At 56.8% G+C, this 13,984-nt stretch overlaps 1 protein-coding gene across 4 annotated transcripts in view; it reads left to right on the forward strand.

The window, feature by feature from the left end:
* OGDH (oxoglutarate dehydrogenase) overlaps positions 1–13,700 on the forward strand; it is a 28,829-nt gene extending 15,129 nt beyond the window's left edge. For 2 of the 4 annotated variants that reach the window (XM_057408933.1, XM_057408932.1), the window contains exons 4-23: positions 98–142; positions 2,374–2,489; positions 3,682–3,836; positions 4,158–4,304; positions 4,721–4,811; positions 5,639–5,818; positions 6,872–7,000; positions 7,541–7,720; positions 8,258–8,410; positions 9,037–9,139; positions 9,356–9,484; positions 10,381–10,531; positions 10,621–10,748; positions 10,826–11,004; positions 11,177–11,248; positions 11,689–11,811; positions 12,320–12,392; positions 12,966–13,129; positions 13,206–13,360; positions 13,454–13,700. In XM_057408933.1, the coding sequence (XP_057264916.1) occupies positions 98–142; positions 2,374–2,489; positions 3,682–3,836; positions 4,158–4,304; positions 4,721–4,811; positions 5,639–5,818; positions 6,872–7,000; positions 7,541–7,720; positions 8,258–8,410; positions 9,037–9,139; positions 9,356–9,484; positions 10,381–10,531; positions 10,621–10,748; positions 10,826–11,004; positions 11,177–11,248; positions 11,689–11,811; positions 12,320–12,392; positions 12,966–13,129; positions 13,206–13,360; positions 13,454–13,574 (2,594 nt within the window). In that variant the 3' untranslated portion in view covers positions 13,575–13,700. The remainder of the gene's footprint in view (positions 1–97; positions 143–2,373; positions 2,490–3,681; positions 3,837–4,157; positions 4,305–4,720; positions 4,812–5,638; positions 5,819–6,871; positions 7,001–7,540; positions 7,721–8,257; positions 8,411–9,036; positions 9,140–9,355; positions 9,485–10,380; positions 10,532–10,620; positions 10,749–10,825; positions 11,005–11,176; positions 11,249–11,688; positions 11,812–12,319; positions 12,393–12,965; positions 13,130–13,205; positions 13,361–13,453) is intronic. The other 2 variants (XM_057408935.1, XM_057408934.1) reach the window with 1 other exon arrangement.
* Positions 13,701–13,984: the final 284 nt, after the last annotated feature.

A 13,984-nucleotide genomic window follows, 5' to 3' on the forward strand; every position in this document is an offset into this window, starting at 1 on the left:
TCCATGACTAGTTTTCACAGTTATAGGGTTTTTTACTAACTTTGACTGCGTCTCTCTATCTTCTCCCTTTCTGCACCCCCCTCCCTGCCCACCCCAGACCTCGCAGTGTTCAAGGAGCGGCTGAGAGTGTTAACAGTAGGAGGTATGCAATTAATGAGCCTTTAACCCTCTGGAGTGCAGGACTCTCTTTGAATAGGTTATTCTGGGCATGAACCAAGCCGGTGACCGGACCCCTCCTCTCTCGCACCACTCTTGAGTTTTGGAATGTGTTTATTTTTCATTTGTCCCGCTACAAGCCATGATGTAGGTGCTTGGTTAGCGATGCTTCACCTGTAGAGACCCTGGTAGAGCCCCTCGCTGGCCTTTCCCATGCTGTGTTTGCATGCCTGGCTTGCTAGAGCACACATTTTGGTGTGTCCCGAGCCTTCCCCTCATGTGGTGGTAGTGCTGCTTATAAATACAGAGCGCTGTCAGGAAAGCTGTCAGGCTGCAGTAAAGCAGAAGCAGAGATGCTCAGAACCCTGAAAACTCTTTGTAAAATCTGATACCCCCCAAAGCGTGCCTGAGTCTTCAAACTGGCATGGCAGAGGCAGCTGAAGCCCTGTGCCGTGGCGCTGGGAGCCACAGCAAATTCCTGAGGCTTCCCTGAAACCTCCAGCCAAGCCGTTTACCTGGGATGCGCCATGCTAATGCTGCCTCTCTCCAGGACTTGTTTGGGTTGGAACTGCAGAGAAGTCCTGGAGACATGGGGCCAATCGCTCAGCTCCTGCCACTGCAGTTCAGTGCTCCCAGGCACGGCTCCAGAGTTGAGCTCCCCACGGCATGCTTTAATTCCTTCCCCTGCGACTAGCAGCGTGCAGGAGGGTGATACTGGGCGAAGGATGGATGGATGGCAGCAGCAACCAGGGAAACCTCCACTCCAGGCTTGCCGTGGCTGTTCCCAGGCTCCAGCAAGCACCGTCCTCCAGGCTGCACAGGGACAGGACATGGACAGCTCCATCTCCAGCTCATCCTCTGTTTTTGACAGAGCAAGGGACAGAGTCTTTTAAGATTAAGTTCAAGGAGGGCCAGTTCTGGAGGGGCCAGGTTTTGCCTCCCTTTGCCCAGAGGAAGGTGGGTTCTGCTGCCTTGCAGTGTTTAAGGGCTGGTATCCCCTGTACTCTCCCATAAAGAGACCCCAGCTGGGGCATTTGGGCTGGTTTAGGGGAGCTGGAGGAGCAGTGGTGGCTGCCTCCTCTGTGGCTCCTGCCCTGGGTTAGGAAACACCTTGAGCCCTGGCTCCATTGAGAGTTTGGGAGGGATGAACAGGAGCCCGAGAGGCAGCTCTGCGCATCCACCCCCCTTCCAGCCCAGCTCCTGCTGCAGGAGGGTCTTGGGACTTCCCAGTCTCCTGCCCAGCTCTGCTTTTGCCTCACTGCATTGGTTCAGTGAGCTCAGGGTCCCTCCTCCTCCATGCCTCAGTTTCCCCAGAGACAATCCTGAGTTTTGGTGGGCGCTGAGGCACCTCCAATGGCTCTGGGGGACCATGGAGCTGTGCCGGGCCCTGACAGGGACCAGCTGTGGGTGATGGTGCTGGGGCTCATCTGCAGCTCCAGACCCTGATGTTGCGCTCTGTGTCCTGCTCCAGGCACAGCCCGTCTCCCACAGTGCCGTGTGCCATGAGCAGGAGCCGCCTATGAACCACAAGGTGACAACCCCAAAAAGGATGGGGTTTGCTGAACAGAGCTAGGTTAAACCCCTAATTAAAAGGCTGTTAATTGGGGTGAAGAAGTATTTGGGCAGCAGAATGCCCGCGGGGCCGGCTGGCTGCCCTGCTCCCAGTGAGCTATTCAGGAGAGTCCGTTGCAGAACCCTGATGCCGCGTTCTTTCTCTCGCTTCTCTTTCTCTCCCTCTTTGGGGTTTGTCTGTTTTAACTGTTTCCTTCTCCATGTTGACTCTTCCTTTTTAATTCCCACCATGTGGCGACACCTCCGTTGTGTTCGGTGCCTCCTCAATTCCTGTTTCTTTTCTCTTCCTTTCTGTTATAATTTGTGGTGTATTTTTTCTGTTCTTGGGGCTACAAAACTTCCTGACTCTCACCCTGGATTTTAATTGCTGATTTACATGCATATATATATTGCTTTGTGTTTTGTTTCCTGCATTACCTTTCATAATAATTTTGTGGTTCTGTGCTTAATGTCTTTTGGTTTAATTACGGCTTTTTATCCATATAAACCTCCTTCATGCTTATTTTTGGTTTTATGCTGCTTTTTTTTTGTCCCTTCCCCACCTCTCCCAATTGCACCTGGTACCTGTGTGATGGTGTCCCCCCATCCCCCTTCCTTCCTTCTCTCTCTTGCTTTTGCTTGTCCCACCTATGGAAAACCCTGCAGGCTTTTACGGGCTGGATGAATCTGACCTCGACAAGGTATTCCACCTGCCCACAACCACTTTCATCGGGGGAAATGAATCGGCTCTTCCACTCCGGGAAATCATCCGTCGGCTGGAGGTGAGGAGGCCTGGCGGGGGGTCTGTGTGGGACCTGTTTGTACCGGGGCAGAGCAGTTGCTTTTTGAAGGTCCTGGGCCCTGCTGCTGCCCACAGCCTGCGCCAACCGGCACATGTTGAGCTTTGCAGGCTGGGAGCTGTTCCTCAGCACTTGCCCCACTCGTAGCAGCTGCCCAGTGTTACCTGCTCATCTGTGATCACCTGCAGCTTCATGCTGCATTGGGGCCACATGTTTGGTCTACCCAAGGTGGAGCAAAGCCCAGGACACTCAATACTGCATTTTTGGCAACCTCTCCAGCTGTGTTTTCCAGTTGAACACAGCAAATGGTGCTGGTAGAGCACAGAAGCGGCTGGAAGCAGGGATACTACCCCTCCATATGCTGCAGTAGTTCTGCTGCCCTCCATGGTGGCCCCTTAGAGGGGCTTGGGGCAGGAGCAGCTCCACCCTGGTGCTGGGGCTTCCAGGTCTTGCAGCCAGTTTCCCCTTTCTTGCCAAATTCCATAGCCTGCTCTGACAGGTCTGCAAGCACAGACTGCTCCCAGACAAGCTGCAGGCTTACTCACATGGTCTCTGCTGAGACAGGTTGACCTTGGGAGAAGAAAAGCTGCATCAACATGTTAGATAAGCTACAAGAACAGGCTACTTATTTGTTGGGGGAGGTTTTGCTGATTCTGTTTCTGCCATATGAATTGAGGTTCTGGACCTGGTTATAGCTGATGCCACTGAGAAGGAAAAATCTCGCTTCTGATGTGGATGTAAAGGACTTGAGGGTCTGATCCAGGGCCCCCTGGGGAAAGGGAATTAAACATTTTGATGCTGGGTCATGTGTAAGGTCCGAGCAGCCCCACAGTACCCCAGGATGTCCCCTGCAGTATCCCCCTTCCTGGGAAAACAGCTCAAACCAGGCTCCCCAAACAGGGCTAATACCCAGGCTGGGTGCCAGGGTCCCCCCCGGCTGCTGTCCCAGGCAGCACTCACTGGTGTTGGGGCAGCTCCTTGTGGATGCCAGGCAGAGGGTTCATGTCCCCACTGGTGCAGGAGGCTTTGTCTTGCTGAAAGGTTAAAGAGTGGAATGAAGGAGTCCGTGGCCCCGTGGCCTGATACAATGCCCCACGTGCCTGTTTTTGCAGGGGGTGAGTTGGCACTAAAGCTCTGGCTGTTCTCTCACAGCCCTTCTCCTTCTGTGGCGCAGATGGCCTACTGCCAGCACATTGGCGTGGAGTTCATGTTTATCAACGACCTGGAGCAGTGCCAGTGGATCCGGCGGAAGTTTGAGACTCCGGGCATCATGCAGTTCACCAACGAAGAGAAGCGCACGCTGCTGGCCAGGCTGGTCCGCTCCACCAGGTACCCGGGGGGGCTTCACCTTCTCTTTATCTTCCCTTGCTCCCAGCTGGAGCAATGTGGTCACCGCCTGAGTCACGTCTTGACGTCGCCTGTCATGGTTGGCTTGCTCAGCAGGATGACGCCAGCGAGCTGCTGGGGCTGGCAGGCTGACCCTGGAAGAAAAGGTCTAAAAATAAGGTTTAAGTGCAGCACAGGGTGGGGGGATGGGCAGGCCTGCTTAAGCATCACTTGGTGCTGTGGCTCCCTTGGTGCAGTCCCTGTCCTTTCCCTGGTTTCTGCCCTGTAGCCCTGGCACTGAACCCTCTGTCCCTTTGCCTCCAGGTTTGAGGAGTTCCTCCATCGGAAATGGTCTTCAGAGAAACGTTTTGGCCTGGAGGGCTGTGAAGTGCTGATCCCAGCCTTAAAGACCATTATTGATAAGTCGAGTGAGAAGGGAGTGGATTATGTTATCATGGGGATGCCCCACAGGTAACCCTGCCTTTCTTCACAGCTGTGCTTGAGGCACTGAAGAGGGGGCCGCTGCCAGGGTTCGGTACTGGGGGGCACACTGGTTTCTGCCATTACTGAACTGGTCTTGCTGGTGGTGACCCTCAGCTGGAGAGCTCAGGGCTTGCCTGCTCTCTGCTCATCGTGGTGGTTTCAGCTTCAGCTTGTTTATCACCTTCTCTGGAGGGGGGCGGTGGCTCGAGCAGCAGTGCTGTGTTCATGCAGTGTTTGGTGGCTGGTCCAGCCCTGAGCTGAGGGGTCTGCAGTCCCCACCTCAGGAATCCCCTCCTCCAGTGACCCTAGAACTGTGACACAGCCTCCATGTGATGACAGATCACTGTCAGCATTTGGTACCAGGCTGGCACTGCTGGTTGCCAACAACAGTCTTGCTTTTGCAGGGGCCGCCTCAATGTTCTTGCCAATGTGATAAGGAAAGAGCTGGAGCAGATCTTCTGCCAGTTTGACTCCAAGCTGGAAGCTGCTGATGAAGTGAGTCTCCTCTGCCCATAGGGATTTGCTGTCGCCTGGCCCTGTGTGGTCCCCAGGGGCTATGACTGCAGAGTGAGCTGGATTGTCGGTGCCAGCACTGGTCTGTCCTTGCCTGTCCTGGGTGTGACGTGTGCCCTGGCTGCTGCTGGTGTCTCCAGCAGCTCTCCATAGGCATAAAACAGTGCAACAGGATGAGGGGAAGGTGGCCAGGAGCAGAGGCTGACTTGTACCCTTGGGCTCTAAAGCAGCTCCAAAAGCCCCAGTGCTCAAATCACTTGTGCTGCAGGGTCTGTGACTGCAGTGCATTCATATCCCAAAGCTTCCAGCATTGTAAGCTGGTATAATTTGGCTTTTGGAAAACTGGCCTGAGCTGACTTCATCCTGCTGTGCCCTTCAGGTGGGGTTTTGAGGTGAGAAAGCAGCAGCCTGGGGTGTCGAGGTGCCTTGACTGGGAACAGCAGCAATACTGCGAGTGGTACCAGTGCTGGCTGTACTGCCACAGTGTGGGCAGAGCTGGGGGGAGAGTTACCTGTTTTCCAGTGTCTTCCCCAGTGCACCACACTTCTTGCCCTGTACCTTTGACCTTACCTAGATAGGCTTGATGCATGTCTGAGGTTTGTTGGTGGCCTGGCACCTGGAATGAGCTCCTTTTGCTTTGCTGGGTGCCAGGTCAGCTCCTGAAGTGAGTGCCTGCTGCTTTCTGCCAGGACCTCCAGGAAAGGTCCCTTTTTCCAGCCCCTGGGGTCAGTGCTACACTGTTTGAGGTCTCCTTCCATGCCCCAAAAGCCACTTATGTTCCTGGGGGTGACTCCTCTCCTGTCCATCAGGGCTCTGGTGATGTGAAGTACCACCTGGGAATGTACCACCGTCGGATTAACCGCGTCACTGACAGGAACATTACCCTTTCCTTGGTGGCCAATCCTTCTCACCTGGAAGCAGCTGATCCCGTTGTTCAAGGCAAGACGAAAGCAGAGCAGTTTTACTGTGGGGACACGGAAGGCAAGAAGGTGAGTGGTGCTGAAGCACCCACAGTGAAGTGGCCTGGGCTGGATGGGGTTTGGTTGGAGGCAGGCTAGAGGGAAAGTGAAAAAAAACCCAGCTGGGTTTGGTTGCTGTGCCCCTTTCCCTGCCATCACCCTGACTTTGCTCCCCCATCCTTCCCCACTGTCTTTGGGGATAACTTTGGTAAGGGCTCACCCATCCTGAGCTTCCATCGCCGCCTCCTCCAATGCTGAGCTCAGCTCTGCTGCGGGGAGTGGCAAACGCCCAAACCCCTGGTTGGAAAATGGAAATGAGGGGTGCGTCCAAAAGCCAACCTGAGTATCACATCCTGGGGGACTCTGCAGTAGGAACCTCAAGCTGAAAGATCTCAACGTGACCAGGGATAACCATTCCTGAGGCTGGGGAAGCTGGAGCTGGCAGCAGGAGGCAGCTCTGCACCCAGGGAAGGTGGTGGTGGGGGGTTATTTGTGGTCTGATTCATCACAGACCTGTCTTCAACACCAAGAAGTGGAAAGGTGAGATCAAAAGAGCTTCCCTTCCTCCTACACCCCATGGGCCACCCCAAGGGCTGGATATAAATAGACAAGTTCTGTCCTCGTCTGGCAAGCAGTGTCCTCAGCCAGCCTCTGGGTACCAGAGCAAAAGTAATGTCACCGGAGCTGGAGTAAGCCATTGCCCAAATGGCTTCTGCCCAAAGCTCTTCTGGGGATAAAGCGTGGCGAAAAGAGGCAATTTTTTTGTTTTCCCCCAGTTAAAGGCTTTGCTTTGAGGTGTGTGTTTGGGAACGGGATGCGCCTCCCAGCCCCTGTGCATCGGCTGCTGTCCCCCGAGTGTGTTGCTCTTGTTCAGGGGGAAGCTGGTGGCCACAGCCTGCTCCTGTAGCTGCGCCAGCCACAGCTGGCACTGCTCCCATCCCCTGAGAAAGTGTTGGATGCATTGATGAGCTGTTCTGTGTCCTTTCTGGGATGCTGAAGGCTCACAGGGATGAGACGTGTTCCCTTTCCTGGTGACTGTCCTGGCAGAGCCCCTGCTGACTGCTGTGGCTTCATCTCTCCCAGGTGATGTCCATCCTCCTGCATGGGGACGCTGCATTTGCTGGGCAGGGCATCGTGTACGAGACGTTCCACCTGAGTGACCTGCCCTCCTACACCACGCATGGCACTGTCCACGTTGTGGTGAACAACCAGGTGAGGAGCAAATCCCCTGTGTCCATGGGGTGCCTTGCAGGCCAGCCTCTGCAGGCTCAACTCTGGGTGGTGGCTGGCAGCAAGCAGTAACTGTTTCCCAGCCAACATTCCTGGCGTGAGCCATAGTCCTGGGATCAGCAAGGGGCATGTTAAACCCAGCTGCTCCGCGGTAGCGGCTTGTGCGTCCAGCCTGGTGCAGAGGTGGTGTGATCCAATGCTCGGCATGCAGGATCAGGCAGGGCTGCTCTGTTCTGCCCCATGCAAACCAGAGACGTTTTGCTGTGACCAGCCCATCCCCATGGGATGATGTCCCAGGCATAGGAACCGGGATGGGCTGCAGTGCCTGGCGTGCAGGTTGTGCTGCAACGGAGCAGTGCAGCCATGGGGGAATCCCCAGCTCAGCCACAGCAGCTCCTGGTGCTTTCCTGAGCCAATCCAATGCAGCTGCCCCACGGCAGCTTCACCATTGGTGTCCCATAAAGGAGCCGTGTTCCAGATCCCTACCATTGTGCTGGACCTGTTCCCTCTCACCCACTGCAGATCGGCTTCACAACAGACCCCCGCATGGCTCGTTCCTCCCCGTACCCGACCGATGTCGCCCGCGTGGTGAACGCGCCCATTTTCCACGTCAACGCGGATGACCCAGAGGCTGTTGTGTATGTGTGCAATGTGGCAGCAGAGTGGCGAAGCACCTTCCATAAGGATGTGGTGGTGGATTTGGTAAGAAACGTGGCTCAAGGCTTTATGCTAAAGCTGTGGCTCTGCTGTGGGTGCTTGCTTGCCCTTGGGATGTTTTTTAAAAGGTGAGATTTCTGTTCATAAATTGGAGAATGGTTTGAGCTGGAAAGGACCCTAAGATCATCTAATTCCAACCCCCTGCCATGGGCGGGGACACCTTCCACTAGGTCATGTCGCCCAAGGCTCTGTCCAGCCTGGCCTTGAACACTGCCAGGGGTGGAGCATTCACAGCTTCTTTGGCCAACCAGTGCCAGTGCACCACCCTCACAGTGGTTCTGTGACAAGCCTCTTCAGGGCTTGTCTGACCCTTTGGACATAAGGGGAAGGAGGAGGTGGTGTAAAGGGGGGTAATGCGGCTGTGCACTTGGAGAGGTGACATTCTGTATGGAGCCTACCCTCACTCCTGCACTGGGTCCCTCCTGTTTAGGACCCTTCCTAGCACAGCAACCCAGGTACCTCTGACTGTGGAGTTCTGGGTCGCAAGTAGCAGTTCTTAAAGGCTCTTTCTGTTCCTGGCAGGTTTGTTACAGGCGCAATGGTCACAATGAGATGGACGAACCCATGTTCACGCAGCCCCTGATGTACAAACAAATCCGGAAGCAGAAGCCAGTGCTGCAGAAATATGCAGAGCTGCTGATTTCCCAGGGGGTGGTAAATCAGCCAGAGTATGAGGTATGGTCCTGTGGGGCCTGGGAGGAAAACCCCGGGTGGAACACTATGTGTTTGGTACAGACCTGCGTGTCAGTGATGTGATAGGGCCCGTTTCTGCTTGTACTTGTCACCTAAAGGTGGCAGAGCTGCGCTAGGTTTGGGCGAGTGCTGCAGAGCTGGCAGTGACAGGGTTAGGAGCCAAGGCTCGTCCTTGGACTGTGCCAGCTCTGAACAGCACAGGAACATCTAGATCAAGGATTGCCCCCGTGATCAGTGCAGCACAGGCCATGTGGTGCTGGGCCACTGCGGCACAGCAGGGACCCATGAGACATTTGGGCTCTGCAGCACTCAGGCTTGCTGCGGCCTGGGGCTTACTGGTGCAGGTCCCTCTGGAAGCAAGTGCAGCAGCAGCTCTGCCAGCTTCTCTTTCTCCTGGTGCCACTCTGCAGCATCCTTAGGGCTGAGTAAGAGTTGTCAGTTAGCAGAGCTGCCCTTGGGGTGCAGTTTTGCTGTCAAAGGCTCCCCTGCTTTGGGGACCAGCTGTGCCTTCTGACACCCTTGAAGCTTGTGCCAGGGCCCCCAGGCTCAGCACCCTTGTCTGGGGGGACCTTGCTAATGCTTTTCCACCTCCTGGTTCTGCCTTTCAGGAGGAAATTGCCAAGTACGATAAGATCTGTGAGGAGGCCCATGCAAGATCCAAGGATGAAAAGATTTTGCACATCAAGCACTGGCTGGACTCGCCCTGGCCTGGTAAGTGCCTAGCAACATCCTGGAGGTCCCTAGCGAAGAGTCTGGCTTCTCTAGAGCTGTGGCAGCTCTTTTCTAGTAAATCAGCCTGGTGGGGAGGTGGGATGGTGCTCTCTGCTCCTGGTGCCCTCACCCTTGCTTGAGGGTGTCCGTGACCTGAGCTTTTCACACGGAGCTGGGCATGGCTCCCACAACACTTGGGCTGCTCCTCCTCTGCAGGTTTCTTCACTCTGGATGGCCAGCCCCGGAGCATGACCTGCCCTTCCACTGGTCTGAATGAAGAGGACTTGACACACATTGGTCAAGTGGCCAGCTCAGTGCCAGTGGAGGATTTCACTATCCATGGAGGTAGGAGCTTGCAGAAGCTATGCCACACTGGGGTTTTGTTCCAGAGAAGATGTAGGATAGGGCTGGAACATGGCCTGGAAGGAAGGGACGTTACAGTGCTTCAGTACGTGTGGCTGGCAGGTGTAGGGAAGGGATTCTCCCCCTCTACTCTGCTTTCCTGAGACCTCCACCTGGAGCACTGCATCCAGCTCTGGGGTCCCAGCACAATGATGTGGATCTGTTGGAAAGGCTCCAGAGGAGGCCTCCAAAAGGATCCCAGGGCTGGAACACCTCTCCTGTGCTGAAAGGCTGAGAGAGCTCAGGGTGTTTGGCCTGGAAATGAGAAGGCTTCTGGAAGACCTTACTGTAGCCTTCTGGTATATAAAGCAGGCTTATGAGAAAGGCACAGAGAGACTTTTTACCGGGGTCTGTAGTGACAGAAGAAGGGACAGCGGTTTTAAAGTGAAAGAGGGTAGGCTTAGATTGGACATAAGGAAGAAGCTATTTTATACTGAGGGTGCTGAGGCGCTGGCACAGGGTGTCCAGAGAAGCTGTGGCTGCCCCATCCCTGGCAGTGTTCAAGGCCAGGTTGGCCAGGGCTTGGAGCAAGCTGCCATAGTGGAAGGTGTGACCTGTGAAGGTCCCTTCCAACCAAAACCTTTCTGTGAGTCTGAGGATTAGTTCATGAGGGACCTGTGGCTATGGGAAGTGAAGCGAGGAGTAACTCTTCTTCAGAGCTGATCCTTTTCCTGCAGTTCCAATTTCTCATCCCTGGTTCATCCCTTTGGCAGGGGTGGGTCTGTTCCACTGCCTCTGGGTGTTTGCAGTCAGGCAGTCCGTGGGCAGGTTATGGGACAAATACGGTGTTGCTGGAGCTCCCTCCCATCCTGTCTACAAACCAGCTTCTATCCTGGCAGGTTTGAGCCGTATTCTGAAAACCCGTGGGGAGATGGTGAAGAACCGGACGGTGGACTGGGCCCTGGCAGAGTACATGGCGTTTGGCTCCCTGCTCAAAGATGGCATCCACATCCGCTTGAGCGGCCAGGATGTGGAGAGGGGGACATTCAGGTAAAGCCATGCTCTTGGTAAAGGCAATTCCAGCCTTCCTGGAAGGGATCCGAAGGGTGGCAATGGAGTAATGCTTTCCCCTCTTCCAGCCATCGCCACCACGTCCTGCATGACCAGAATGTGGACAAGAGGACTTGTATCCCCATGAACCACCTCTGGCCCAACCAGGCTCCTTACACCGTCTGCAACAGCTCCCTGTCGGAGTATGGAGTCCTTGGTGAGTGAGGTCTGTACTGGCAGATGGGGGGTAGGTGCTCCAGGAGGATAACCCCTTGCTTTTCTCCCATCCCTCAGGGTTCGAGCTGGGCTTCGCCATGGCCAGCCCCAATGCCCTGGTGCTTTGGGAAGCCCAGTTCGGGGACTTCCACAACACTGCTCAGTGCATAATTGACCAGTTCATCTGTCCTGGGCAAGCCAAGTGGGTCAGGCAGAATGGCATCGTCCTGCTGCTTCCCCACGGCATGGAGGGCATGGTAAGGACCCCCAGCTCGCGGGTACCCCAGGGTGCCACTGCCTGGCTGCACCAGATGCAGAGCCAAGGGCAGCAGTAGCAGGTAGCACTGTTTGCAGCGTGGCAGTGCCCGGCACCGGGGTTTAGCACCAGCCTTGCCTCCTGCTTACCTTGTCCCCTGCTGGTCCCTGCAGGGTCCTGAGCACTCCTCCGCCCGGCCAGAGCGATTCTTGCAGATGTGCAATGATGATCCCGATGTCTTCCCCGTGAGTGGCAACCGCGCTGAGCTCAGCCTCCTGCATCCTGGATCTGACCGCTGCCTTCAGCTGGGGAGGGGGGCAACGACACCTGGGTGGGCTCAGCATGGTGCTGTGGTCGGGTCGGGTGTAGCAGGAGGTGTGGGGTGCCCTGGGCTTGCACTGCAGCTGGGAGGGTTTGGGGAAAGGGGCTGAACCTGGTGCCCAGGCTGCACCTCCACCACACCTGGGGCTGCTGCACAGTTCAAGGCAGAGGTGGCCAGAGGGAGGCCTAGGAGCGGGTTGCCCCAAGATGAGAAGCACAGAACTGCAGCCCCTCCAAAGTCTCTTCAGAGGGGGTGAGGAGGGAGGGAGGGCTGGGTGCTGCTTTTCTCCCCACTGCTGGAGCTGCGAGGCCAAGATGCACCTTGTGTTTCCTGAAATCCCCTGAACTGTGCTCACCGAGGCAGAAACTGGATGACTTTGACGTGCGCCAGCTCTATGACTGCAACTGGATCGTTGTGAACTGCTCTACTCCTGCCAACTTCTTCCACGTCCTCCGGCGCCAGATTCTCCTGCCCTTCCGCAAACCGGTCAGTGCTGGCAGTCCCGTGTCCCTGCCCAGTCTGGGGGTAGCGATTGGGGTGGGCTTGTTCTTTTACCTCCTGGTGCAGCAAACATGGGCAGTTTGCCCCTGTCCGGGCCAAGGACCTCCTAGTGCTCAGGGCTGGCTTGGTACATGGCATGCAGCCAGCCAGCTCGTGCAGCCTGGGTGGCTGCCATCCTTTCTTGTGTTTCATGGCAGGGACAGAGACATTGGGGCAGTGGACATCAATAAATAACCCAGTCCAGCCACTTGCCCTCGGCTCTGGCCATGGGGCTGGCACATCCACAGCAGCACTTCAGCCGTTTCCCCAGGGGAAACACAGACTGGGAAAGCCGGTGCTATCAGAAACTGGTGCCCAGTCTGGGAGGGCACAGCAGCCGAGGGAGGAGCAAATCTCTTGTGGCTGCTCCTTGAGCTCAGGGGTGGGGAGGATGGGCAGGTTGGTATTTCTGGTGAGGCTGACCACCTCACTCTGCCTCTTCTCCCCACTCCAGCTGATAATCTTCACTCCAAAGTCTCTGCTGCGTCACCCCGAAGCTCGCTCCAGCTTCGATGACATGCTGCCAGGTACAAGCACCGCGGAGGTGTCCATTTCCCCCCCACCCCGTGCCACGGGATGAAGGGTGAAGGGCAGGAGCCAGCAGCCCTGGGTAAAGTCCGCCTGGCAGCAGCCTCTCTATGCCAAAGAGCAGCAAGTGAGGCTCATGCCACTGGCATGAGGGCACCGCAGACAGCCCATGCAGGAGCTCTGCGCCGGTGTGGCACCAGGCTGCCTTCCTCCTGTGCTCGCCCAGACGTGGTCAGGGTGTGCTGGCTGCTGACATCTACCCAGCAAATTGGAGCCACCCCTTGTTGGTGCCAAGTCCGGCACCCCAGGGTGACACAGCTCAGCTTCCCAGTGTTTGCCATGGTGCTTCTTCCTTCAACAGCTGCTTCCTACTGGAGCGATGCAGCTGGGATTTGGCAGCCCTGAGTCGTGATGGTTTGTACTGGGAGCTGGACCCAGTACTGGCTGGTCTGACCCTGCCTCTCTGCTTCGCTCGCTAAGGCTGGGGTCCCAAAGGGCCTGGTGCGGGATTTGGATGCCGGCACCCTGCCCTGTGCTGCTGTGGCTGATGGTGCCATCCTGTCCCTTGTCAGGCACCCACTTCCTCCGCGTCATCCCTGACAGCGGCCCAGCAGCGCAGAACCCCGAGCAGGTAAAGCGGGTGCTCTTCTGCACTGGCAAGGTCTACTACGACCTGACGCGCGAGCGCAAGGCCCGGCAGATGGAGGCCGATGTGGCCATCACCAGGGTGGAGCAGGTGAGCACAGTCCTGCAGACTGGGCATGCTGTGGCCATCGTGATACCACTGTGACGTTGCTCCGTGTCCCCCACAGCTCTCCCCGTTCCCCTTCGATCTTCTCCAGCGGGAAGCCGAGAAGTACCCAGCTGCTGAGCTGGTGTGGTGCCAGGAGGAGCACAAGAACCAGGGCTACTATGACTACGTCAAACCCCGGCTCCGCACCACCATTAACCGCGCCAAGCCTGTCTGGTAGGGGCTCGGGGGGAGTGGGGGTATGGCTGTGATGCTGGGGGGGAGCCTGAGGGGTCCAGACCCCCCTCATCCCCACTGTGTCCCCCGCAGGTATGCAGGGCGGGAGCCAGCAGCTGCCCCTGCCACCGGCAACAAGAAAACCCACCTGACGGAGCTGCAGCGGCTCCTGGACACGGCCTTCAACCTCGACGCCTTCAAGGACCTGTCCTAGGCGCCAGCCCGGCTGCCGCAGCATGCTCCTGTCTGTCTGACTGTCTGTCCATCTGTCTGTCCTTCGCTCGCCTCCCCCCAGCTCCTTAACTACAGACCTTGTCAAACCCCAACGCGAGCGCCTGGAGTCCTTGTCTGGCTCGTGTTGGGGCCGCCGTTATTGCAGCCGTGGCGGGTGGGACCCTCGGTTCCCTTCTCCGCGAAGGGGCTGCTCCAGAGCACATCGGGGCTGTCCAGCGCGGTGGGTCCAGTCTCCTCCCGTTTTCCCCGGCCCGGTGCTGGGAGTTAGATGGCTGCCGCGTGTGTCCGTCCCGCGAGCACTCTCTCTTGAGGCCGCTCTGCCTCCGGTGGGGTCCCGCGTGGAGGTGACGGGACTCGCGTTCGGCCTCCCTCGTAACCGCGGGGGTCTCC

Source organism: Pezoporus wallicus, unplaced genomic scaffold, assembly GCF_028554395.1.
Source record: "Pezoporus wallicus isolate ANWC-B61680 ecotype Strahan unplaced genomic scaffold, APGP_CSIRO_Pwel_v1 contig_9935, whole genome shotgun sequence".
Classification (NCBI taxonomy): Eukaryota; Metazoa; Chordata; class Aves; order Psittaciformes; family Psittacidae; genus Pezoporus; species Pezoporus wallicus.